At 41.6% G+C, this 24,473-nt stretch overlaps 4 protein-coding genes across 9 annotated transcripts in view; 2 read left to right on the top strand and 2 right to left on the bottom strand.

Annotated features, from left to right (window-relative positions):
- Nucleotides 1-5,246: 5,246 nt before the first annotated feature.
- On the bottom strand, nucleotides 5,247-7,278 carry LOC310778017 (uncharacterized protein). Its single transcript, XM_083638334.1, has 7 exons — nucleotides 7,172-7,278; nucleotides 6,798-7,061; nucleotides 6,657-6,707; nucleotides 6,313-6,492; nucleotides 6,146-6,202; nucleotides 5,995-6,057; nucleotides 5,247-5,334 (listed from the first exon to the last, which is right to left on the bottom strand). The coding sequence occupies exons 2-7, from the start codon at nucleotides 6,997-6,999 to the stop codon at nucleotides 5,321-5,323; spliced, it is 567 nt and encodes a 188-aa protein (XP_083494460.1). The 5' UTR covers nucleotides 7,000-7,061; nucleotides 7,172-7,278; the 3' UTR covers nucleotides 5,247-5,320.
- Nucleotides 7,279-8,805: 1,527 nt separating this feature from the next.
- LOC310780831 (allograft inflammatory factor 1-like) lies at nucleotides 8,806-12,678 on the top strand. The gene is made up of 6 exons (XM_083641334.1): nucleotides 8,806-8,891; nucleotides 9,094-9,155; nucleotides 10,043-10,109; nucleotides 10,227-10,268; nucleotides 10,489-10,666; nucleotides 11,032-12,678. The coding sequence occupies exons 1-6, from the start codon at nucleotides 8,873-8,875 to the stop codon at nucleotides 11,117-11,119; spliced, it is 456 nt and encodes a 151-aa protein (XP_083497460.1). The 5' UTR covers nucleotides 8,806-8,872; the 3' UTR covers nucleotides 11,120-12,678.
- A 694-nt stretch (nucleotides 12,679-13,372) lies between these two features.
- LOC310785750 (casein kinase II subunit beta-like) lies at nucleotides 13,373-21,075 on the top strand. Its single transcript, XM_083646882.1, has 7 exons — nucleotides 13,373-13,445; nucleotides 13,744-13,819; nucleotides 15,225-15,327; nucleotides 15,418-15,533; nucleotides 16,256-16,331; nucleotides 16,454-16,643; nucleotides 18,201-21,075. Exons 2-7 carry the CDS (start codon nucleotides 13,748-13,750, stop codon nucleotides 18,289-18,291), a joined length of 648 nt encoding a protein of 215 aa, XP_083503008.1. The 5' UTR covers nucleotides 13,373-13,445; nucleotides 13,744-13,747; the 3' UTR covers nucleotides 18,292-21,075.
- Nucleotides 19,371-24,473, bottom strand: part of LOC310785701 (uncharacterized protein) — a 55,052-nt gene continuing 49,949 nt past the window's right edge. For 4 of the 6 annotated variants that reach the window (XM_083646836.1, XM_083646837.1, XM_083646838.1 and 1 more), the window contains 5 exons: nucleotides 22,544-22,945; nucleotides 21,816-21,938; nucleotides 21,501-21,617; nucleotides 21,329-21,409; nucleotides 19,371-21,175 (listed from right to left, as the gene is read on the bottom strand). In XM_083646836.1, the coding sequence (XP_083502962.1) occupies nucleotides 21,146-21,175; nucleotides 21,329-21,409; nucleotides 21,501-21,617; nucleotides 21,816-21,938; nucleotides 22,544-22,945 (753 nt within the window). In that variant the 3' untranslated portion in view covers nucleotides 19,371-21,145. The remainder of the gene's footprint in view (nucleotides 21,176-21,328; nucleotides 21,410-21,500; nucleotides 21,618-21,815; nucleotides 21,939-22,543; nucleotides 22,946-24,473) is intronic. The other 2 variants (XM_083646839.1, XM_083646840.1) reach the window with 2 other exon arrangements.

The raw sequence follows: 24,473 nt of genomic DNA, 5'->3' as shown, positions 1-24,473 counted from the left end.
AGATCATCTGCAATTAGATGATGCCCGGCGTTACACGTGTGATGATGGGACATTCAACTCAAGTGTTTCACTGGAGATTCTCCTTGGTAAGTGACTCGTCTTACTAGCTCCAAACACTCTTTAAAAACACTGAATAACAACGTCAATGTACCGTAAATTCCGGACTATAAGCCGCGGCTTTTTTCCCGTTTTTTGGCCTTTTTTGCCCCCTGCGGCTTATATAACGGTGCGGCTTATCTATGGATTTTTCCAGCAAACGGCCACTCGGGAACCTCCAAAATCTATGGATGTTGGTATGAGGCAGAACGAGAGCAAGACAGACATTATGAGAGCGAGACCCTGATTGGATGATGTTGCAAAAAATGTGCCTCGCGACCTGATTGGAGCACTGTGCCACTACTCTCTCTCAGCCACTACGGTAAAACACCCTCCCTCCTCCCTCGCTCCGGGGGGAAAAAGGCAGCGATTGAGCCTGAAAGACAGTCTGAATGAAATTGAATGTAACATTCCCAATTCTATGTATTACATTCTAAAAAACTAACAGCAACATTTTGGAAGGCTAAGCCACACAACTAGCTCGTTGTAATCTAACATCATGCTTCAAAAGATGGAGAACTGGCTGTGTTACGACGATGGCGGCGATTGAGCCTGAAAGCCATGTCTGAGACAGTAGCGAGACAGGAACAACAACAGCAGCAGCAGCAAAGGATCATGCACAAACCCGAGACGAAAGGGACTGTCCGTCAGGGCGCGGACGACTGTGTCAGCAACTCCCTCCCGACTACCAGGAGAAAATTACAAACTTCGGCGAATTCACACAAAGAAAGATCAAGGAATATTCCATCGGACCGGAGCAGATCATAAATATGGATGAAGTGCCTTTGACGTTCGACCTGCCTCTCACTAGGACTGTTAACAAGAAAGGTGAATCGTCCATCACGTTGAGAACCACAGGTCACGAGAGAACGAATTTCACTTGTGTTCTTGGCTGCACAGCATCTGGAGTAAAGCTCCCGCCGATGGTGATTTTTAAGCATCTCACAATGTGTGATTTTGTCTGGGGATTAGTGACCTGACTTTTGTTTTGTTGAAATGTTAATAAATGGGAGCTTCCCCAAACAGCCATCTCTTTCCCGACAATCCCCTCTGTGCACGAAGCCTTACATATGGTAATTAAACATCAAAACACCCGCGGCTTATAGACCGGTGCGGCTTATATATGTAAAAAACAGTCAACTCTGCAGGTGCGGCTTATACACCGGTGCGCCTTATAGTCCGGAATTTACGGTAATCACTTTGTTTTTTCTTTGTGTTTCTTCAGTTACTCAACAAACTGCTGGAGAAGATAAGAAACAAATAGAGCTTCATTGTTCCCTGAATGTATATAAAGGACTCGTCCCATTGTGTAACCACAGTGGAATACATCTCAAGTGGCTTCAGGCCAACACACAGATATATGGAAGTCGATTTCACCTCGAACGTCCATCTGACTGCTTCTCTAAACTCACCATCAAGCTAAAGCCGACGGACCATCACAGAAAATGGAGATGCCAACTCACTCAGAAGGACACTGTCAAAAGCACCACCAGTTACACCACAACACTACCAGGTACTCAACAGCTTTACAGTGATATAAATTGAAAGTACGCTTTATGTACAAAGTGTAACCAGCCCTCCCCTTTCACCCAGATGGCGTGGAGGAAGTGTTTGCTGTGGTGGGTGAGTCAGTGACATTCTCTTGCAACAGTTCCTCTCTTGGCGTGGTGGGCGGCAGGGGGCAGTGGGGCCTGGAGGATCGGTATGATGTCATACCCGGTAAGGGCCAATTGGAGGCATCTCATGTGAACCAAGACTCCTCGTTGGTCATCAGCAAAGTGAGTGCCTTGCATTCTGGGGACTACAGATGTTTGCTGCCAGATGGTGAACACAAAGTGAAAGTCCGCCTGCACACCCTGGACAGTGAGTGTTCAAACTCTCCAAAAGTGGCAAAACAGAGAATGCATCGTGCTGTGTTTAATGTCACCGCTTTGAGCATGTATTTTCATTTTTGTTTCCGTAGTCACTTCAGAGTATGGGCCAGGACGACTTAATCTCACCTTGACTTGTCTGCTTACCTGTGCTGTTACACAATGTGAACAAGACTTCAATTTAACCTGGACTGGAGGCGGCCATTATGGCTGGCAGAGCAGTTTACTTATTGTCAATAACACCCTCATCTGCAAGTTATTCCTCCCAGATCTTCAAGTCGCAAGAGATGAAGTCACATGTTCTGTGTCTAGAGAGGGTGTTGTAATGGCTGCAAAAAGGTGGATCTTTATTAACAGTAAGTATATGTAACACTGCATTGTAGCTTTTTTCTTTTGAGTGAAATCCACATTATGATAACTTGCACCGTAGTTATCTATACTATAATTCCGGTAGCGTCTGTCTGTCTCTCTCTCTCTGTCCTTCGCGTATCTCGAGAACCATGGACCTTATTTACAGCGCGGCAATCTTGGGATGACGTCACCCACTGGTTGGGTGGGAACGCAACGAGACTCTCATCCAAACCCCTGTCTGAACATGGGAGCAGTAGACCAAAAGTTTCAGTTCTGTCACACCAATTTCGTTTGATCACATCGATAAATGGGCAGATGAATGTGTTCAGGATTTTTTAAAAGGGCTACAGCAACTGGCTTGAGTCTTATATCCACGATATTCAAGGAAGCGCAGCCGATGGTCTAATTTGTTAACTTACAATACACCCTCGCACCACTGAGCACCGAACCGATACATCTGGCGCTGTGGAGCAGTTGAACCCGAAATGACACAGTCGAAGAAGGCTGTGTTTGAGCTCACCACTGTCATGCTAACCTAGCTAGCGAAGCTGCTAACGCTAGCGTCAAGGTTAGCGCTACTAAAGTTGTCAGAGGTGTCACCTCCGACACAATATTGTTATCCAAGATTTTGATGCCATGGTATTCCCAAATATTGCGTAGTTTCACATGTACATGCCAGTGCCTAAGTTTAAGTTTAAGCTCAAACACAGCCTTCTTCGGCTGTGTCATTTCGGGTTCAACTGCTCCACAGTGCCAGATGTATCGGTTCGGTGCTCAGTGGTGTGAGGGTGTATTGTAAGTTAACAAAATAGACCATCGGCTGCGCTTCCTTGAATATTGTGGACATAAGACTCGATCCAGTTGCTGTAGTCCTTTTTTTAAATACTGTACACATTCATCTGCCCATTTATCGATGTGATCAAACGAAATTGGTGTGACAGAACTCAAACTTTTGGTCTACTGCTCCAATGTTCAGACAGGGGTTTGGACGAGTCTCGTTGCGTTCCCAACCAGCGGGTGACGTCATCCCAAGATGGCCACGCTGTGAATAAGGTCCATTGCTCGGATCGACTTCAAACTTTGGGAGTGCGCTAAGGGGGACCTGACGGAGTGCAGAGCCCTGTTTTTGTGCAATTCGGCACAGCGCCACCTACGGGCAACACAAATAGCAGTTTATCTTGAGAACCGTTCATTGACTTCAAACTTGGGGAGTGTGCTGCTGGAGAACTCGGCGTAGTGCAGCACCGAATTTTGTGCAATTTGACATAGCACCACCTACTGGCAACACAAAAAGCAGTTTATCTTGAGAAACATTTGTCCGATTGACTTCAAACTTGGGGTCCGCTACTCGGACCCCGACGAAGTGCGGTGCCACATTTCATACAATTTGGACTTATGCATAGTCATATTGCCACCTACTGGCAACACAAAAAGTGGTTTATCTTGAGAACCATTCGTCCGATCGACTTCAAACTTGGCGGGAACCCGAGAAATTGCAGTGTTCAATTTTGTACAATTCAACCAATAAGGTCACAGCTTTCATGTATCTCCAGGACTGTTCGTCCGATCGACTTCTGCATGTCTGTCCTTCGTGTATCTCGAGAACCATTTGCCGGATCGACGGAGTGCAGTGTGTGGGGGGGGAGTGCCCACGGGGTGGTGAATGGGGGAAAGTTGATAGTAATTTGAAGGAAAAAATAATAATAATTCTGTTTGAACAGCTCTGCAAGCAGCTGTGTGGTTTGCCCTTCCCCTAGGCCTCTTGTTATGTGCAATTGCTGGAGGACTCTACATGTATGTGAAGAGGAAGCGCAATATGGATGCAGGTAGTGCACATGACTGAAATACCTATATGAGTACTGTATACTGTAGCCATTTTGCTGAAATGGATGATTGTCCCAACTCTATTTTGCAGGAAACGAACAGTCAAGTTTTGGAATGGTAAGAAAAAACACAGGAGAGATGTGCAATAAGAATAATTGTTTAATATTCATTCTAGCTTAACCTTCATGTAATAACTCCAATATCCTTTGTCACAGGGTCATGTCTATGCAGATATTGAGGATCTAGATCATGAGGAAGTACTCCGCCAAAGGCAACGCAAAGGAGGAGCAATCACCACAAATGACAGTTTCTATGATCTACTGCAGGCTGTGAACTAGTTCTAAATACAGTAAAGTGTCATATCGACTCCATTTTAGCTTTGACCAGTAGTTCCAACCTCAGTGCAGCAAGAATATCATCACTTGTGGTCCAAAAAACATGTTTACATAAAAAAAACATCTCTTTTATGAAAAGAAAAAAACATATCAACGCTACCCCTCCCTCTCCTCTTGCTCCTTCCCCACCTCCTATACCCTCCAACATTTCCCATTCCCTCCCCATCACTCTCTCACATTCCCCCTGCTCTCCTCCCTTCTCCTGCTCTCTCCTCTGCTCTATCCTTCATTTCTATATTTTCTATATTTCTCTATCAATTGTTCAAAATGTTATCTTTATTCTGTATATTCTTGCTACTGTTGTGTCAGCTAGAATTAGCTAGACATATTTTCTATGAAGCCCTCTGAGACATGCTTGTGAATTAGGGCTATATAAATAAACTTGACTTGACTTGACTTGACTCCCTCCCCCATGATGACTATTCAACACCACCATCATCATCTCATTGTGCAGATATAATTTAAGCAATTGGATTATAGATATAAATGAAAGATTACATAGTTACATCTCTATTCATTAAAGGATATATATACATATTTACAGTGACAGCTGATTAGAATTACTGAATTAAACAGGCTAATGAGACAGGCAGTGTTTTCAACAAGTATTTTCCAAAAACAATCACTGTTACTCTTCTTTTGCAATCATTCAAATGTTTTAACAGTAAACAGATGTTACAAGTTTCTACATTGTACAGAAGTGTGATGAGAGAACAGAATGCAATTCTGATTGGATGGTAATACTTAATTTTTCTGAGGTAGGCAAGTCATCTTGGTTTGAAATTACTCACACTGAACTGCAGTAAAAGGAAGGAAATAGGATTATTTGACTACTTCGGACTATAAGTGTCATTCTATAACTTATTATTGAAAAGAGAGAGTATTTGTTTATGTGAATATATTGTGCATGATATATATTGTGTATATTATGTATGTTTGTATGTATGTACAGTATGTATGTATGTATGTATGCATGTATTTGTTCACATCTTTATATTTACATGTGTATTTTTATAATGTATTTACTATCATTTCTATTTCTATATTCAATTAATTTGTTAATTAACTTAGCCTATTAGCCTACTTATTACTATATATACATATACGCTCAAACATATTTCTGCCATTCTATGCTTACCTTTGTAAGTTTGCTTGTTTGTTTGATTGATTGTATGTCTGCAGTTTTTTGTTGAAAATTAATAAAAATGTGATGTTATATACAGTATATATGTGTATATACACACACACACACACACACACACACACACACACACACACACACACACACACACACACACACACACACACACACACACATATATATTTATAGAGAGATAGATAGGTGTGTGTGTGTGTGTGTGTGTGTGTGTGTGTGTGTGTGTGTGTGTGTGTGTGTGTGTGTGTGTGTGTGTGTGTGTGTGTGTGTAATTGGAAATGAGTTAAACAAAAATACTCACAAGTACACATGCTTTCCTCCTGGGGATTTCCATACAGACTGTTGACTCGTGTCTCTGTGAGCTCTGTGAGGTGAAGTCACAAATGATCATTGAAGTGGAAAATGTCATGATGGCTGGACTAAACCTATTCAGATAAGAACATGGTCCTCACCTAGAGCTGGAAAATCCACGAGCTCATAATGGCCATCACGAAGCTCCGTAAGTGAACCTGATTAACAGCGAGAGACATGATACTGTATGTAGTTATGATAATACATCTCTAAACTGGATTAATATAATTTTAGGGATTAATTGAAATAGCATCTAGGAAGATGAGACCTGGGTGCCTCTGGGCTCTGGCTGCCTCTGGTCTCTGGGTGTAACGTCTGCAGTAGATGACAACTCCCAGTATCACTGCAGCCATACTGGCAACCCCAGTGATGACTAGAGCCACCACTCCAGTAGAAGCTCCATTGCTCCGTTTCTCCCCGGCTTCCAATACATCATCACTGGTTAGACCTGCTGAAGAAGATGTGAGGTCAAACTAAGCGTTTATTTGAACATCATAATCCCACAGCAAGCAGTCCAACAATTAACCCTATAATTGACAGTTATGAGCTCAGTGGTATGATTGAATTAAGAAGAAATATTATAATATTTTAATATAATGCTGTACATCAGACCTTGCACAAACTCTGTTGCAGTGACTGGACCCGCTGTGACAACAACACCATCTAAAGGAAACAGAATAGTCATACTGTAGCAGTTATGTGTGACATCAATTGTTGATAGAGATAATAACAAATCATACTTTAATATCTCACCTTGGACTTGTAGCTTGATCTCAAAGCAACGCTGACTTTGGCCAAGTAAGTACTTACATCTGTACCAACCACTGTTACTGAGATCCACAGATGGGATAGATAATGATGATTCAACACTTTCCCTCGATATCTGGCTTTCACTGTCTCCTTTCACCATCGTCCAGGAGACATTTTGCCGTTGCTGTGCTGAAGTTATGTTCATTAGGCAATGCAGAGTAGCTGTTGTGCCGGGTGCTGCCTTCACTGCTTGAAGGGTTCTGCAGTCTGAAAGAGGGGTGATCAAATTGATGATAATACATTATTATTAATGGGGTGTAATTGAAAAAAAACAAAACAAGAAAGGGATGAGGGGTGGACAAATAGGATAATGTTACCTTTCACTTTAAGAGTGGTGTTTTTGATCAGAATACAGTCCCATCCTCGCCAGATTTCACAGCTGTACAGTCCCTCGTCAGATTTGTCTAATCTTGTCAGAGACAGAGACATGTCCCCCTTCCCATCGCCTCTCAATTTAACGCGTTCAGCATCCTTGAGTTTGGATGTTTCAGGCCTAGCGAGAACAACCTTTGGTTGAGTGGAACGATCTGTGGCATGTTTTGTCCATTTGACTCTGTAGCAGCCCTCTGGATGCATGATGGTGGAGACGGAACAAGGGAGAACTACATCCTCTTCTCGACTGGCTGACACAATCTCTTGACTCTCTTGAATTTAAAATGAAGAGACTAACATGAGAATCAGTCAGAGAACCACATACTGATGGTCAGAGTACATTTCTGTAATGTTGAACTGTTTCAGAAACATGGCGTGTAAATCAGAATTTTACAATAAATCAATTTTTTCCCCAAACAGAAATATTATTACATGTATTATCAAATAGGTAATCTATTCATGTCACATTTAGATCACACTCAATTTGCATATATGTAGTCCACTAACAATAAAAACAGGCAACTAAACATGCAAAATATGTTGATAATATTAATTTTATTTTGTTAAGAAAATACTCAATAACTCACCTGTGCATTCTGATATGGTTATCAGTAGAACAAATACTAAAAGACTCGGAAGATAAAGATGCGCCATTATCTGCGTGTATAATGTAACCCAGAAGATAGACGACAGACGGAATATTTCAGAAACTGAACTGCTGTGGCTCACTCTCTACCTCTTTTCAGTTCTCTAAGTCAGTAGTTCGAAACCTTTGCCCCGTCCCGTCACAGGGGAGTGAACAACCAACCAGAGAATGATTTTGATTTAGATGATTAGATGATGATTCAGGTTGATTTATTTATGATCAGAGGAGGCTGAGAGTGAGAGGCAGAAAACAATTCCATATTTCACAAGAAAAAAGCAAGGATTAGAGAAGAAACTGAAGAAATAGACAGAATTGATTTGTATAGTCAAAAGATGTCCCCCCCCCCCCCCCCCCCCCCCCCCCCATCACTCCCTATGAAATCTTATGACCTCCCCACATTCTCTTTCAACCACTGTCAGGGTCTCTGTGGCAAATAGTGCCACCATGTGGCTGGAACTAATTGGCACAGAAAATTGTTTGTTAGTCCTAGCAGCCTATTGCAGTTAAGATTCATCAATCTCACAATTTGACTTTTTAAAAACATGCCTTGTAAGCAAACTGTTGGTTTTCAAGACAATAATTATAACGGAAACACATCACATGTCTGCCTATTTACATTTCAAATGGTCACACGTGTGCATCCCTGTGCATGAACATCATTCCTCCTTAACTGAAATATCAACTAATTTATGAATTTTACTGTACATCATTTTGTCAGAAGGAATTTTACAGAAAAGCTTAGAAAGTTCAATTAAACCTTGTCTATTGGATGATACAACTGTAACACGTTTGAATTCACCAGTGCACCAAGATGACCCCTATGCAGGCTTGATGTAACAAGGGAACTTCACTAATTGTCACATGCTGACCGAAACTCTTAACAGCCCACTTCCTCTTCTATTTCCACTAGACAAACAGCATCATAGTTCTTCACACTGTCAGACTATCAGCACTCCCACTCCACTTTTCGCTCTCTGCTTTACTCACCATATCAACAGAAATGGACAAGAATACTCAAGGTGAGTCTATCTGTCCTCGGTTATGTCTGTTTGCCTTTGTGACTTTCTGTGCCTATGCCCATAGCATAATCATATGGATATATCATTCACAAACATTTGTCTTTTTTTCTTTTCTTTACATCTTTGATGTTCAAGAATTGTGTGAGTAGGAACCCAGGACCAGAAAGGAATGTGATTAGTGTGTTGGTTGCTCATTTCACAGGGGGTAAAGCATATGGCATGATCAAGTCTCAACAGGAAGAGAAACTGAACTCTATCAATGAGGTGAGGAACTGACGGCTTGAGGTCAACTCATCCGGTTAAAATAGACATCAGTGTCTTGCCTTTTGAAATGCATGATACATCAAATCAATGGCTCAATTCAAACAACTGCTACTGCTTGCTAAGTAGGCTACTATACTACTACTACTACTACTACTACTACTACTACTACTACTACTACTACTAGTAGTAGGGTTGTCAAAAGTATTGATAAAAGTCAATACTAAAAATTTGAAACGGATACAATACTCATTTGCAACAGGTATCGATAGTATCAATAAGTATCAATACTAAAAATTTGAAATGGATACAATATCATTTGCAACTGTATCAATATCAGCAGTGCTTTCTCCTAATGAAAGATCAAACATACCACTGATTTCTCCCTCCCTGTCATTGGTGGGTATCTTTTGCTTCAACAAGTTCAAAGTATTCTGATAGGCTGATGACTAGAGCAGGGGTAATCTAGGGGTAATCTGCTGTGTTATGATAGGCTGATGACTAGAGCAGGGGTAATCTGCTGTGTTATGATAGGCTGATGACTAGAGCAGGGGTAATCTGCTGTGTTATGATAGGCTGGTGACTAGATCTGCTGTGTAAGGTTGAAGTTTGTAATGAGTTTTATCAGGCCTAGATGATGGCGAAGCGTGCATCTGTCCGTCCATCTGTCTTTGTTTATTTTTTTATGCCTCTTGATGTGTTGTCATCGCACCGCGCGGTATCGAAAATGGTATCAAGTATCGATATTTTCCTGGGTGTCGGTATCGAAGTAGAAATTCTAGTATCGTGACATCCCTAACTACTAGTACTAACTACTACTACTAATACCGTAATCATCATCATCAATATAATGATGTCTAATTTATGTCATGGATTTCTTACTTCTAAAGGCTTTTCTCTCAGATCCCCAGTATGCAGAAGAGGAAGATCTTGCTTCAAAACTCGACATGTTTAAAAGTGAGAATTCAAGAACTTGTCAATACAGTATGTGATGCATTGTAAAACAATCTGAATTCCCTTATCAATATGGACACATCCATGAATTTTGATTCGTTTATTATCATTTTTTAACAGATAAATACATGGAGTTTGACCTTAACGACCAAGGAGAGATAGGTAATTGCACCATTGTTTGTATTTGACCACAAGAGCTTTACAACCCTAATACATCATACCTGTCTTTGCACTGAATGCCGTGTCTTCTTCTTCCACTACTACCTCTTTTCATTGTAACCTTCAGTCAGTTTGACTGGCACAGGTGTGTACTCAGATAGGTATAGGTATGTATAGGTGGGCTCTGATCACTTTTCACTTCTTTGAACTATCAATTTCATAGACATGATGGGATTAAAGCGAATGCTGGAGAAACTGGGAGTGGCCAAAACTCACCTGGAACTAAAGAAGATGATGTCAGAGGTGGTTGGTGGGTCAGCGAAGGACAACAAGCCCCAGGCCATCGGCTACAATGACTTCCTGAACATGATGCTGGGGAAAAGAAATGCAATTCTAAAACTGTGAGTTTGTCAAACTAAAGCCTGCCTCTACGTATGTACAGGCATGGGCCAGAATCTTTCACAGACTGGGTGGGGATGTGGGGGACACAAAGTTGGGTCACAGGATGAAGGAATCATTCAAAATAAACAACTGATAGCTTTTGATAAAAAATGAATGAAGCTGCAGTTTATATTACATTGGCTCTGTAAAATTAGTCTAAGGTACCGTAGTTGCTTAGTTAAGTCTAAGTTAGTTGCTTAGTACTTAGCCTATTAGCTTACTTATCTGCCTAAAGACTGTTTAATGCAGAAATGTTAAAAGTATATTACAGCATGCAATGCATTGCAATCTACCAGCAGCTGACATGTCCCTTTCTCTGTTTAAGGATCTTGATGTTTGAGGGCAAGGGTAAGGAGCAGGAACCTACAAATGCTGGACCACCTTGCCGCAAGACCTTTTCAGACCTGCCCTGAAGCATCCACATTCTAACTGGCCCTGTCTGTCTTTAATTACTTTTGGTTTTATAGTAGGCTGAACAGATGCAGACTAACGTTACATAATAATAATAATAATAATAATAATAATAATAATAATAATAATAATAATAATAATAATAATAATAATAATAACAACAATAATAATAATAATAATAATAATAATAATAATAATAATAATAATCTTTATTTTTATAGCACCTTTCTAAACATACATTACAAAGTGCTTCACAACATCAAGATAAAAACAGAATCCAATAAAATGACAACAAAATAAAAGCATTATAAAACAAGCACAAAGGCAAGGAATTTCTTTTGAAAATAATCAAACCACAGTAAAATCAATAAAAAGCAAGACTAAAAAAGTGTGTTTTTAGACGTGACTTAAAAGAAGACTATAATGTGTTCACCTCCCTGATCTCCTCTGGGAGGTCATTCCATAACTGAGGGGCCCGAACATACCGAACAGAGAAGGCCCGGTCACCTTTAGTTATAAGATTGGAAGGAGGAATGGCCAGGAGTGACCTTCCAGAGGATCTTGGGCTCGTGGGGGTCAGGAGGTCAGCTATATATTCTGGAGCTAATCCTCTACAACAGTGGTTCTCAACTGGTCTAGCCTCACGACCCACATTTTTCCTTAGTCATTAAAAGCCCCTTTTAGACTGGGCAAAAATCCCACTAATATCCACAAACTAGTGGCATTTTCTTCAGTCTAAAAGTTTCCAAGCCGGGCCGTTTAGCCGATAGAGTGACCCTGCAAGTTAGGTGGGTTTTTACACGACAGCTCTGCACGCCACAGAGATATAAATCTTGGCGGTGGTCCAACGCGTGATTTTCCGACCTTGCTTCTTGTCCTCCTGAGTTGCCGCCCCTTTTCCAGCGTTAGTCAGTAGAGATTCAGTGATTCTCACAGGCTGAAATTCGCCTTTTTTAACACTTAATTACTTTACATTGACGGAGAAAAAAGTGTCCCGGGACAGTTTTGGGTCCCGACCCACTAGTTGAGAAACACGGCTCTACAAGCAACATTTTTAAATCGATTCAAAAACGAACTGGGAGCCAATTAAGTGATTTTAAGACCAGTGAGATATGTTCTCTCCTGTTGGACCTGGATATGAGTCTAGCTGCGGCATTTTGAATTCACTGAAGTTTATTGACATGCATAGGCTAGACCGGTGATTCTCAAAGTGGGGCCGGCCCGGGGACTGGACTGGGGAATGGAATACATAGAATGTATTCCATTCATTTCTATATTTCCTTTCCCAATGGGATTGGTAGATGTAACTGCACTGACTTACTATATCTATTGTATTTTTGTTGTTGTATGTTTGTTTTTTACTGTTGAAACGTCAATTCAGATTGTTATGCACTTATACACAGATGTCAGGGGTTATTTTAATACTTTTACATTTAGCATAGCTCTCCGCATCTACTAGGCTATCTCACTTATTGCATCATACTCCATTGCTGGAATACAGCTGCCTTTTCTATTGTTTGATTGAATTTCAATGAATATGAAAACCTCAGAGTGTAGGCGTGCACATTCACAGTCATGGAGTGACTCAGTGGGTTGGTTTGAAATTTTTGTATCAATGAACTAAATTCAGTAGCCTAATGTTCAGGTTATGGTAGCCTAATTGTTCTCATTGTAGCCTATAATTCAATCAAAATGTTGTTTTTATAGACACCAATAATGACTGCCCAGCAAAAGTCGTTTGGATGGCAACTGTATTAAAATGTGAATGTATAAATGGACATTATTTTGTATTGAGTCCCTTTTCCTTACACTACTTTACTTTCTTCAGACCAGAGAGAAAGAAAACGTGATATAACGTTATGGGTCGTCATTATTGTTTTATTTATGTTAATATCTTTCTCCATAAATATGATGGTATATTTCACTTTGGCTATAGAGGCTAACCGCTCTTGCTAATGAGGGTTTCCAACTTCCAATCCATTTGGTGTTCCAGTACCGTGGCCCTAATGAATGTCTTGCTTGCACCTGCACCTGTGTTACTTCATACCTTTTAGACACAAAATTGGGTGGGAAGTGAAATAGGCTAATAATAAAGCAAAACCGTAACACCAACCGTTAGCGTTAATTCGACGTTTTCCTCAGGGATGCATCATGCATGCAACATGCAAGCCGTCTCTCACCACACTGGCATCCTGACTTGTGCTTTGAAAACTCCGGAGTCCACAGGACGCGGAAGACTTTTATTTTTTCTGACCGGAAGACTTGTCAACCAGGGAGTCGTAAACAAAGATCATCTTGACAAGCACCTAAGTTGGTTAACTTAAAAAGGTAAGTAAAAGTGGCTTTCTGTAAGCTGTTCGCTAACTATATTTACGTTTGAGGTAATGTTGTACCTAACGTTACTTTAAGATGGAAACGTTAGTTAAATATCATCACACAATCTCGTGTGCTAACGTGTTGACTACCCCCGTTAAGCAAGTTAGCGTGTAAATCAGGAGCTAACGTTAGCTAACTAACGTTAACGTTATTACCCATGATATTATTTTAGCGCTGTTACTGAGTTTCATTTGAATTAAGCTAGCTAGCCGCATCACGGTGCACCGCTGACTTTGTTTTGATTTGTCAGGAGGATGAGCAGCTCAGAAGAGGTGTCGTGGATATCCTGGTTTTGCGGCTTGAGAGGAAATGAGTTCTTCTGTGAGGTTAGTATGTAGTAACCCTCTCTCCCTAAAGTCTCACGTCCACCTGTCGTTGTGATGGAGGCTAGCTGAAGTCCAGATTAGACCCTCTCCTCTATAAGAAAGATGACAGTTCAGTTGGCATAACGTTAGTTGACAAGTGACAACTTGCCACAGCAATGCAGGAACAACAATCAGGACCGAATTTACAGTGAATTTCCAGATTAGCACAACACACATTCAGTTATAATGAAGACTTCTGCTTTCCCGCATATCAAACTTTTCTATTGGCCTAAACACATAGCCTAGTAGCCTACCTGGTTAATCCTAGGTTAATGCTGGCTGCAGGCAATGTAGGAAATTAGCCAGGGGCAAGGGCAAAAATGCCACAAGAAATCTCAGAATGCCCCTAAAAACTGATCCAGGGGCAAAAATGTCCCCCAAGATTTGGATCGTTTTATTTGCCTTCAATAATTTCCATCTCTAGCACACACTGAGCACCTGCAAGCTGGTTGCCAGAAGATGATGAAGAACACTCGCACACAAACAGTACTGTTGTTCACACACTTTAGCAACTTCAAGGTTGCCACTGTTTTGTAATGATGCATTTCAAGGAATTTTCAAGCAATAAAGCCTGGAAAGAAAGAGATTAAAACAAAAATGTATCCACCGCAGGTTACGTAGGCGACCAGCCGCATATTTGAGCTAAGAACGCCTATGAGAGAGCACAACAGCCAATGACAGCTCTCAGCGATCAGCAAAGCTTGGCCCAGCACTACTGATGACATGGAAACATTTTATCATAGGTGAATTTTGAGATGACAGAGAGAGCGCACGAGGCTCCAACTCAGAGATTGTGGTAGGCTAAATCCAAGCACTTAAGGAGCTCTTTATAAATCCAACCGCTTTCATGTCCTTGATTATTTTTTTCTTAAATGCAAGCACTTTCAAGTACTTTCAGACCCGTGGTAACCCTGAACTTTATGCACTAATTGTGCATAAAGGTTTTGTAAATGCTCCCATTTCTTTAGACAGTGGGGCAAAAGCTGCCCCCAAATATATTTTAAATATTATAACATTAAAAAAAAAATCCTACACTGGCTGCAGGTACAGCGAAGACTAGAAGAGTGATCTGGGTATTAGTGAGTCACTCAAGAAGGACCTTAAAGAGACATGAGAAAGTGTTGAGTTAAAATAACAAGACTGGAGAGTTGTGTGGTTAATGTCATGTTGGCATTAGTGTGTGACCCCGAATTGTCTCATAGGCTCACACAACCCAATTCTAAATTTAACTCCTTGCTTTCTTTGTTGCCAACATCTGATTAATCCTTTTAAGCTCTTGCCATTGCAACGCATTGTACTAGCAACAGTTAATCCATGTTACGGATAGCCATGCCTTGTCTTCTGTTCCTATGTTACACTGTTACAGGTAGACGAGGACTACATACAGGACAAGTTTAACCTGACAGGATTGAATGAGCAGGTGCCCCACTATCGCCAAGCTCTGGACATGATTCTTGACCTGGAGCCAGGTGAGAACATCGGCGAAGTAAGCTGTTCCTTGAAAAATGAGATCAAGCACAGTCACTGATGTAACTACTTCACTCACTTTCATTTGACAGATGAGGAACTTGAAGACAACCCCAACCAGAGTGACTTGATAGAGCAGGCAGCAGAGATGCTCTACGGGCTTATTCATGCACGCTACATCCTCACAAACAGAGGCATTGCACAGATGGTACGCTACGTCAGTGGTTCCAAACCTTTCTTGTCTTCTGTATCCCTTGAGCTGTTTTACCATGCCATACCCATGCCATACCCCCTCACTCAAGCGTGTTCTTTGCGGCACAAAGAAAACACTGTGGCTGCGGTGGATCCCCGGACGAGTTGCCCAAATCCATACTAAATATATTGGTCACTGAACTGCCGGTGTTTGGGCTTGGCCTCTTTTTTCCTTTTGTCACCAGGCTCTTCTAAACCTGAATCTGGAGAGACGGCAACTGGACGTTTGAGCCATTTATCCATGGTTGCTACTGTAGCTAGTTGATTTGCGCACAATTTTGACATGCATGAACATCACTTGAAATGACTTGGATTTTTCTTTTCTTTTATCTATCATTTTTTGGAAAGAAATTGTAATCCCCAATCTTCTAAAGTACCCCTGCAAGCTGCTCATGTACCCCTGGTTGGGAATCACTGCGCTACATTACAGAATCAGTCTATAACTCAAATTTATACTCAGGCATCAAAGCCCACACCGGCCGCAGAGTAGCCCTACTGGTGACGTTCGAGACTTCGAGTATGTAGCTGCAATGTCCCAAGTCGAGGCTGACGTTGGAGCATGTTTCTGGCTTAAGTTTCATTATGCATTAGTTAGCTATTTATCTCATTTCTAATTCGTATGTGCTCCATAACTAGCATTGACAATGGTTTTTCTGAAATGATTGTTCTTCTTGATAGTTGGAAAAGTATCAACAAGGAGATTTTGGCTATTGCCCCAGAGTCTATTGTGAGAATCAGCCCATGCTTCCCATTGGTACGTCTATTTCTTTTCATTCCTTTCACATTAAACATGGCCTCCCTTACAAGAGCCATGCTCCACCTTTGAACTTTGTTTGTGAAGACATGTTCCACTCTGTCATCTCTCCTCCTATGCAGGTTTGTCAGACATCCCAGGTGAGGCCATGGTGAAGCTTTATTGCCCAAAGTGCATGGATGTGTACACCCCAAAATCCTCCAGACACCATCATACAGACGGGGCCTATTTTGGGACAGGATTCCCCCACATGCTCTTCATGGTGCACCCAGAGTACCGGTCAAAACGACCAGCCAACCAGTTTGTGCCGAGGTTTGTTTGCCATAGCCTGGGTAAACCCAGCCTCCACGTGACCTCTATGTGCTATCAATCACGAAGACTGATGGCACATAGAGGTCACGTGGAGGCTGGGTTTACCCAGGCTATGTTTGCCATACTTCCTCTCGCTTGTCACTTTCTGTCACTTGTTGCTAGCATGAACCTATTGACAGTATGATGTACATATCCACTGTTCTGACTGAAATAGGCTGTCTTCAGAAAATCATTTTTTCAAATGTCGAGCAAATCTGGTTTATCATCTCATTGTATTTTTGACTTTCAAAAACTGTTATAGTAAAACAAGCAAAAAATGAAACCCAAGTTTTTCTTCAGGAACCTGACAATATATAGTATAAACTTAGAGATGCGATAGCCCTATACTGCACGCGCTATTACGAAACCCACCGCGGTTCTGGCAAAAAACCACGCCCTGTGCCCGCCTACGCAGCAGTCAAGCGGCGGGATTGGCCAGGAGCGAGTCTTTTGTCTTCTTTTGACAGCTCGAAAAAGTTGCGCTATGAGAACAATCTTAACTGTTAGTTTTGCTAAGAAGTTTTGATGGGAGAAAAATCTGTTAAAACATTGTTAATTTACCCTTTTTCTTTTTCATTTGAAATCAGGTTGGCAGCACGCAGTTGAGCTTTTTCATGCAGGCTGAGGCCTTGTCAGTCAGTGTCGTGTCAGGAAGTGCACCTGGAGCTTGTCAAATAAATCCTCGTGTGAGCATGGGTGCCTGGCCAATCCCAGCGCTTGACAGCTGCATAGGCGGGCACAGGGTGTGGTTTTTCCAGAACCGCGGTGGGTTTCGTAATAACGCATGCTGTACATGTGATGTATAGTTTTCACCAATGCATAACTGTCAAATGAGATGTAGTAATGACCATAGAGATGTAAACTAGTCACCTTTAAGGCTCATTTATACTCTATTTTCATACGGAAATAAATGCATCCGTTTCAAACGGTGTAATTGTCACTGCTCACATACTTCCATGCGTCTTTCACGTTGGTATCATGTTAAGCAATACATTCACCAGTGGGCAGTAGAGAGTCAAATGCATGAGTGTGTGTGTGGTTTTGCTGCATTTCATGTGTATCCGTAAGCTTCCAGATGACGGACAGAAAACGCACGAAATTAACGCAGAGTACGGACAGAAGGCTCTGTCCGTCTCCGTCTTTAACGTAGAGTATAATTGGGCCTTTAGGTGACAGTCACCCTTTTCATCCTAAAATAGGAGGATTTCCCTGGTATGTCACCTTTTTCACTACCCATGACTTTGCATCCCTAGCTGCTAGCTGCTTCACTCTTTTGCAAGGTCTATAGGAAAGTAATTATGATTCCGCAGAATATTAAATCCTAAACTCCCTGAATTGTCTTAGATGGTAGCATGAAACAGACTATTGGCTACTGATGGCCATGACAACAGCAATTTCCCCCCTTCCCTTCTAAAGTACCTTCTGCACTGCTTTTTACAGTGATTTTAATAAGAGAATGATTTTGTTCCCTTTCAATTTCAACAAACAGGAAATTGTATTTTCTTGTTTTTCTTTTAGGTTATATGGTTTCAAGATACACCCGATGGCTTATCAACTCCAACTTCAGGCTGCTTCAAGCTTCAAGAGCCCAGTGAAGACAATTCGCTAGAACGTACCCTTGACCAAGGCAATGGATACTGAGACTTTTTTTGCCCCTTCTTGTTCCAAGCGATGGATTCATTGTAATCCCAAACCTGTATAGAACTCCCAACCCATGTAAATGCAGATCAGTGTAGGAAATTAAAAAATATATTTTGGGGGCAACTTTTGCAAAAATGGGAGGATTTACAAATTTTGGGGGGCACTTAAAAAATAAGTAATTAGTGCCTGAAGTTGCTAAAGTGTAGTGTGAACAACAGTGCTGTTTGTGTGAGTGTGTTCATCTCCTGGCAACCAGCTTGCAGGTGCTGAGTGTGTGTTAGTGATGGAAATGGAAATTAGTTAATAAATTGAATGAATTGCCAAAATCTTTAGGTCAATTTTTGCCCCTTGATCCTGGTTTTTAGGGGCATTTTGAGATTTCTTGGGGCATTTTTACCTTTGCCCCTGGCTAATTTCCTACACTGATGCAGATAAGTCCTTTTTTTTTTTTTTTTAGATCCACCCGTTTCCTCTCATCTTAAACATTCCCAAAGGATCCATCTCCTGATACAATGTTTTACCTGAACCTGGTGTCAGTTTTTTATTCTTTATCTTAAGGCTGGTTTCTCTTATTCAGTAAAATGGCATTCAGTGACAACATAAGCTTAGGTTTAGATTGATAGCGACTGTGGCCTATATCAGTGATTCACTCATTTTAAGAAATAAGGAACACGATTAGAGGGTGAAAGTCAGTTTTTTTTTTAAGATGCACCTTCACTTTGTTTTGTGTCATTGTTACAGTCTCCAGTTTCATGGAATAAGTGGTTGTGAACTTGCTTCATTGTTAAAAACACCTGTAACGTCAACATTTTCCTGATAATTCTCTACTAGCAACTATACCGTTTACATTATGTTACTACAATCTACAAACTGTTACAATCTTTTTCTGTTTTACTTTTGTGATAATTATCTTGTTGGCTGACTGGTTTCAAATATGTGGCAATATCCACTATGAAACAAGTGAATGGCATTAAATATTTCTTACAAAGATCTCATACTTTTCAGTTCTAAGTGAAGTGAAATTCACAGACAGAGCCTGCTAAAATGCAAAATGATGCATATTTATTTTTTTCATTTCATAAAAAGACCAGGCTAGGTCACAAGAAAGCAATATTTTCCAATGTCTAAAAACTAGTTTTCTTCATGTGACATTCTACTTTTTCCTTCTGGGGGGTTGTCCTTGTTCATGTAGCTATAATACTAAATGCTTTTCAGGGAAAAAAAAATAAAGGCTGCTACCAAACATGCTAACAGGGTTTTTGTATATTTTAAGCATTTCTTCTACGGGAAAAATACAGGGTACAGCAAGTGAGAGCAATCTACTTTGTCTATGTGGCAAAAAGGCTTTACAAACTTGATTAATAATGCAATATTTAACATTGTGACATCTTTAGTAGAAGCCTGGAAACTGGCTTGTATTAAAACATCACAGTACAACAAATCACATGAAACAGTTCCTACTTTACAAATAAATTACTGTATAGTAGAACATGTAAAAAAGACAAAAAATGTGCCCCTATGACAGAAAAGCCACATACACTGGGACAGCTGCCTTCACCTCTTACACATGGTTACTGTGACAGTCAAGCTTCATATTCATTGACCTCCTTGGCTGAACAAAAATGTACATTTAAGGTAAGGATGGATACATGGATGTTTGGACATTCCTCATACAATCATAGAGGTCTGTAGTCCAAAGAATATCAAAACCTGAGATAAACAGACCAAATCTTGTCAAACTTTTATCAACCAAATATACTCAAACCACTTACAAACAAAAAAACGGAGCAGAGGGAACCTCCTTTGTCATTTTAAAAGTTTGATATAGCCTACTCCGTGGTGGATTACAAGAGGAAACGAATAAGACTGATTCAGGGTGTCAGGCAAGACAGGTAAGGTTGTCTTTGATAGGGGACCTCTCAAACTTCAGAGTAAACAAAATCGCAACCTACCATTCAATAAATGGACATGAATAACTTAAAACCCTCAATTTATAAAAATACTATAAAAGCATTACCCGGTGATTCTATAAAATAGAGAAACATTTAAAAATAGATCAATTTTCAATTCAAATTTTACAATAATGTGTAGGCTTCTAGTTCTTGGCTAGTTGGGGAAGAAAACATTGAGGATTTAGTTTTTCCTTTTCCCTGAGCAGTGAACAAAGCCAAACAGCTGTCCAAATCTGTGCACAGAATCTTTGTTCACACAGGTTAATGTGAGGTTAATATATAGGTGAATGTGAGGTTAATATATCTAGGTTAATGTGAGGTATGTCATTTCATTTCACAAAAAAGTCTGCTCCTCAAAAAGACAAGCAAACAAAAAAAGGAGTTCCCTTGAATATGGTCTTATGTTCCCCTAGCAGCACCGAGGGAATAAATGCTGAAACTTACATCTAAACTAGAGTGAAAACAGTGCGTTTGTATAAAATTAGCAATGTAAAAACATTGAATAATTTTCAAAGAACCTAGCAAAATAAAAGCATTTAAAAGCAAATGAAAGGGAAATCACTCAACTGAAAATGATACGTTTTCAAACAATACAAATGTATAAACTACTGTAGGCTTTTTGAACACCAGGATGAGAAATAAGTGTTTGAGCTAGACCTACGATGAGCAGCATGACTGCAAAAAAGAAAAGAAAAGAAAATCCTCTACTAAGACTTTACTATTGAGTCATTCACTAATTGTAGGTGTCGAGGTTGATTCAAGAGATATTGTTCAGGTGTGTGTGTGTTGTCCAGGGCCTACTGAGTGCTGCAGTCTGACGTGGGGGGGGGGGGGGGGGGGGCGCTGGTAGAAATGTAGGTGGTGATTCAGTTACATTGCTGATGCTCTGCCGTCATTCTCCTGGAAGACACACATTTGGTATACTTGTTATTAGTCTTCATATGAATTGGTAAAGACTAAATTAGGCTTACAGTAATCCTCAATATTCTGTTCACTGCTGTGCTGTTATGTGTCATCATGGGCAGAGGGTTATGGAGATTTATTGATCTGTACCTGGTCATTGTCAGCTTCACAGTCCGCAGTTATGACAATTCTCTTCTCTACACGAGTCTCTGAAGATCCAGTTTTCACTACCTGATAGAGGGATGGTAACAACGGGGTATCAGAGAGAGTTGGAGAGGATAATCAAATAAATGGAAAGGCTGAGAGAGATGATACTGCTGACCTTGGAGATGTGAGTGGTAGTGGTGGTGACCGTGGTGCCACTAGTTGTTTCTGAGGTAACGGTGTGGCTGCTGGACAGACTTGTGCCGTCTTTGTCCTCGTCCGTCCCCTCGACCACCTGAGGAGAAGACTCAAGTCATTAGTGGAGGTGTGGCAAAGTGCTGCCTCACGCTCAGCTTGTTGGAGCCCCTGGCCTGGTCCTCCCAGAACCTGCTTACTCTAGATCTGTCCCCTCCATGCGACACGATGGCGACAGACGGGGGGTTTGTCCATAGCTAAGACAGATCTGGGGCTGAGCAGGCGGCGGAGCCCCTACCTTTGAAGACTCATAGGTGATGGTCTTGGTCGGGACGATAGGGACCTCTGTGGTGGAGACGTCACCGGACAGGGAGTTGGAGACAGCTGTGATGGTGACTGTCTGGGTCTGCACCAGAGGGGGCTGTGGATGGGAGCATAGCCCCCATGAGTGGCTGTCACCAGACACCTCACACAGCAACCATTTGATTTCACACCATGCATTTAAGTGTAAGCCATTATTGCCCTGTGGAACTCATCCCTTAAGTTACCACAACAGTGGAGTTACTCATTAACCCTGTGGAACTCATCCCTTACCACAACAGTGGAGTTACTCATTAACCGTTGCCATCATTGGGCTCAACACTGCTTCCCACCACCAGCTATTATGAAAGACAACAGGATGCAGAACATCCACAAGCCAGAGGTGGATTGGCTAGAGGACGGAAGTCATGTCAATGTGTCAGAAACAACACTGAGTAGAGAAGAATGCACTTGAGCATTGGCAACCCATCACCATAGTTGGGAACTGAATCACACCACTATGCAACACCTCTGCAGCATATTGTGTTCCATTCAAACATGCGGGTGATGAACATCATCCAAGCCGTAGATTTGTTTTTGCTAGAGTCCCAACGATGCTGCAGAGGGGTGAGCAGACTGTGTGCCAGCCACCCAGTCATATTCAGAGGCCGAGCAGAGACAGAGAATCGGTGTCAGCATCACGCTTGGTGTGGGGGGGTGGGCTACCTGGAAGCAGCGTATGGCATGGGGACCACCGCTCATGAAATAGGAAGCTGGGGAAGATCCAACTATCCTCCCCGAGTACTCCAGCCCGGGATATGAAGCCTCTTCCTCCTGCTCCTCCTCCTCCTCCAACTGGGTCTCATCTCTAGCCGTACTGGACGGGCTGTGGGAGGGAGGCGGCTTTGCCGGCTCCGCCCCTACGACGGGCACCGAGGAGGTGTCAGAAACGACACCCTCTTTCTGATCACACGGCTCTGCTGCCACATCAGGGCTTTCAGGGACTTCAACACTATCAGGCTCGCTCTTTGGGCTGGCAGTGGGGCTGGGTACGCCTGAGAAGGTTTCCTCACGTACCTTACACGCCTTAGTGTCTGAACCGTCCCATGTGGGACTAAGGCACAAACTCTAAAAAAGACATAACATAGTCACTGTATGATAATGGATCGGTGAAATGTTTCCTGCTGACATGCGTACAGTAATCTCTGTATTTACATACATTTTTATTATGTATGCATATGAGTTAAATATGTATGTATTGATGTATATAGTATGTATGTATAGCAGTCATACTCAACTTGCGGCCCGCGGGCCGCATGTGGCCCTGTGTGGCCCGCATGGAATTGCAAAAAAAAAAAAAAAAAGTTTTTTGTTTTTTACAGTGCACCTGAACGCAACATGAATAAGTGTCAAAATGTTCATGTCATTCTGGCCAATACTCCACTTCTGTTATAGCATTTCAGTCTGGAATATGGAATATCTTTCAATAATCTATGATTTAGCTGCTAAATTGTCAAATACCGCCGTCTGCTTGCTACCCAGGCACTTATGTATGTACTTAACCTAACTAACTTAACCTAACTATCCGGTGTGCAAAAAATGTTTATCAACTGGCCCCTGGCCTTCTATCATTTCACAAAAGTGGCCCCCGGGCAAAGCAAGTTGAGTATCCCTGATGTATAGTATCCATTTGAATAGGTACACCTCTCATTTACATAAACAGATCATGCCTCCAGATAGTGACCCAGGATTGGTGTGAGGAAAAAACAACAACAAGAAAAAAACCTGTCCAGTGGCTGAAAGGCGGAACCATATCTCAGTATGTAAACACCTTGAATCCATGGATCCACCCAGCATAGTGTCAATGATAAAGGCAGCTGGTGGTCTACTGGGGAATGTTTTTTGGTACACGTGACATTAGCCAACTTATTGCCAATTGAACACAACAATTTGAAAGCCACACCAGGTGTTTCAAAGCCATACCAGGTGTTTGAATGCCACACCAGGTGTTTCAAAGCCATACCAGGTGTTTGAATGCCACACCAGGTGTTTCAAAGCCATACCAGGTGTTTGAATGCCACACCAGGTGTTTCAAAGCCATACCAGGTGTTTGAATGCCACACCAGGTGTTTCAAAGCCATACCAGGTGTTTGAATGCCACACCAGGTGTTTCAAAGCCATACCAGGTGTTTGAATGCCACACCAGGTGTTTCAAAGCCATACCAGGTGTTTGAATGCCACACCAGGTGCAACAACCCATTCGCATCATGGCCACAGTCTCAGCGTTTTTAAATGGGTACTTGCAGCAGGATAATGTGGCCTTTTTTTTTTACAAATACATTGTCTGCAGATGGTGACTTGACTTGAATGCAGTAGCTGCAGCACTGAGCACAGTCACCAGCACTGAGCACAGTCATCAGCACTGAGCACAGTCACCAGCACTGAGCACAGTCACCAGCACTGAGCACAGTCACCACATCTCAGCCCAATAGAACACCTGAGGTTTTCGGCATGTTCGCAGCACTTTCAAATCAGTTTCCAGTACCTTGTTCAGACTGTCTTGAAGGCAAAAGGGGCACTACATCTAGGTGTACCTAATTAAGTGTACTGTGTGTCGTGTTTACATATATATTTCAGGTATGTACAAGCAGGAATG

Source organism: Poromitra crassiceps (assembly GCF_964638095.1).
Source record: "Poromitra crassiceps genome assembly, chromosome: 1".
NCBI classification, from domain to species: domain Eukaryota; kingdom Metazoa; phylum Chordata; class Actinopteri; order Beryciformes; family Melamphaidae; genus Poromitra; species Poromitra crassiceps.
This window is presented reverse-complemented; position numbering and strand designations above follow the sequence as displayed.

Bases quoted from the DNA above. Each gene is read 5' to 3' on its own strand.
- LOC310780831 (XM_083641334.1), top strand. The intron at 10,110-10,226 runs GTGAGAATTCAA...ATTTTTTAACAG, and splicing joins AAAACTCGACATGTTTAAAA to ATAAATACATGGAGTTTGAC. The intron at 10,667-11,031 runs GTGAGTTTGTCA...TCTCTGTTTAAG, and splicing joins AGAAATGCAATTCTAAAACT to GATCTTGATGTTTGAGGGCA.
- LOC310785750 (XM_083646882.1), top strand. From the start codon at position 13,748: ATGAGCAGCTCAGAAGAGGTGTCGTGGATATCCTGGTTTTGCGGCTTG. The intron at 13,820-15,224 runs GTTAGTATGTAG...ACACTGTTACAG, and splicing joins GAAATGAGTTCTTCTGTGAG to GTAGACGAGGACTACATACA. The intron at 15,328-15,417 runs GTGAGAACATCG...TTCATTTGACAG, and splicing joins GATTCTTGACCTGGAGCCAG to ATGAGGAACTTGAAGACAAC.
- LOC310778017 (XM_083638334.1), bottom strand. From the start codon at position 6,999: ATGAACATAACTTCAGCACAGCAACGGCAAAATGTCTCCTGGACGATG. The intron at 6,493-6,656 runs GTCTGATGTACA...CTTCTTCAGCAG, and splicing joins TGCAACAGAGTTTGTGCAAG to GTCTAACCAGTGATGATGTA. The intron at 6,058-6,145 runs GTGAGGACCATG...TTCACCTCACAG, and splicing joins CGTGGATTTTCCAGCTCTAG to AGCTCACAGAGACACGAGTC.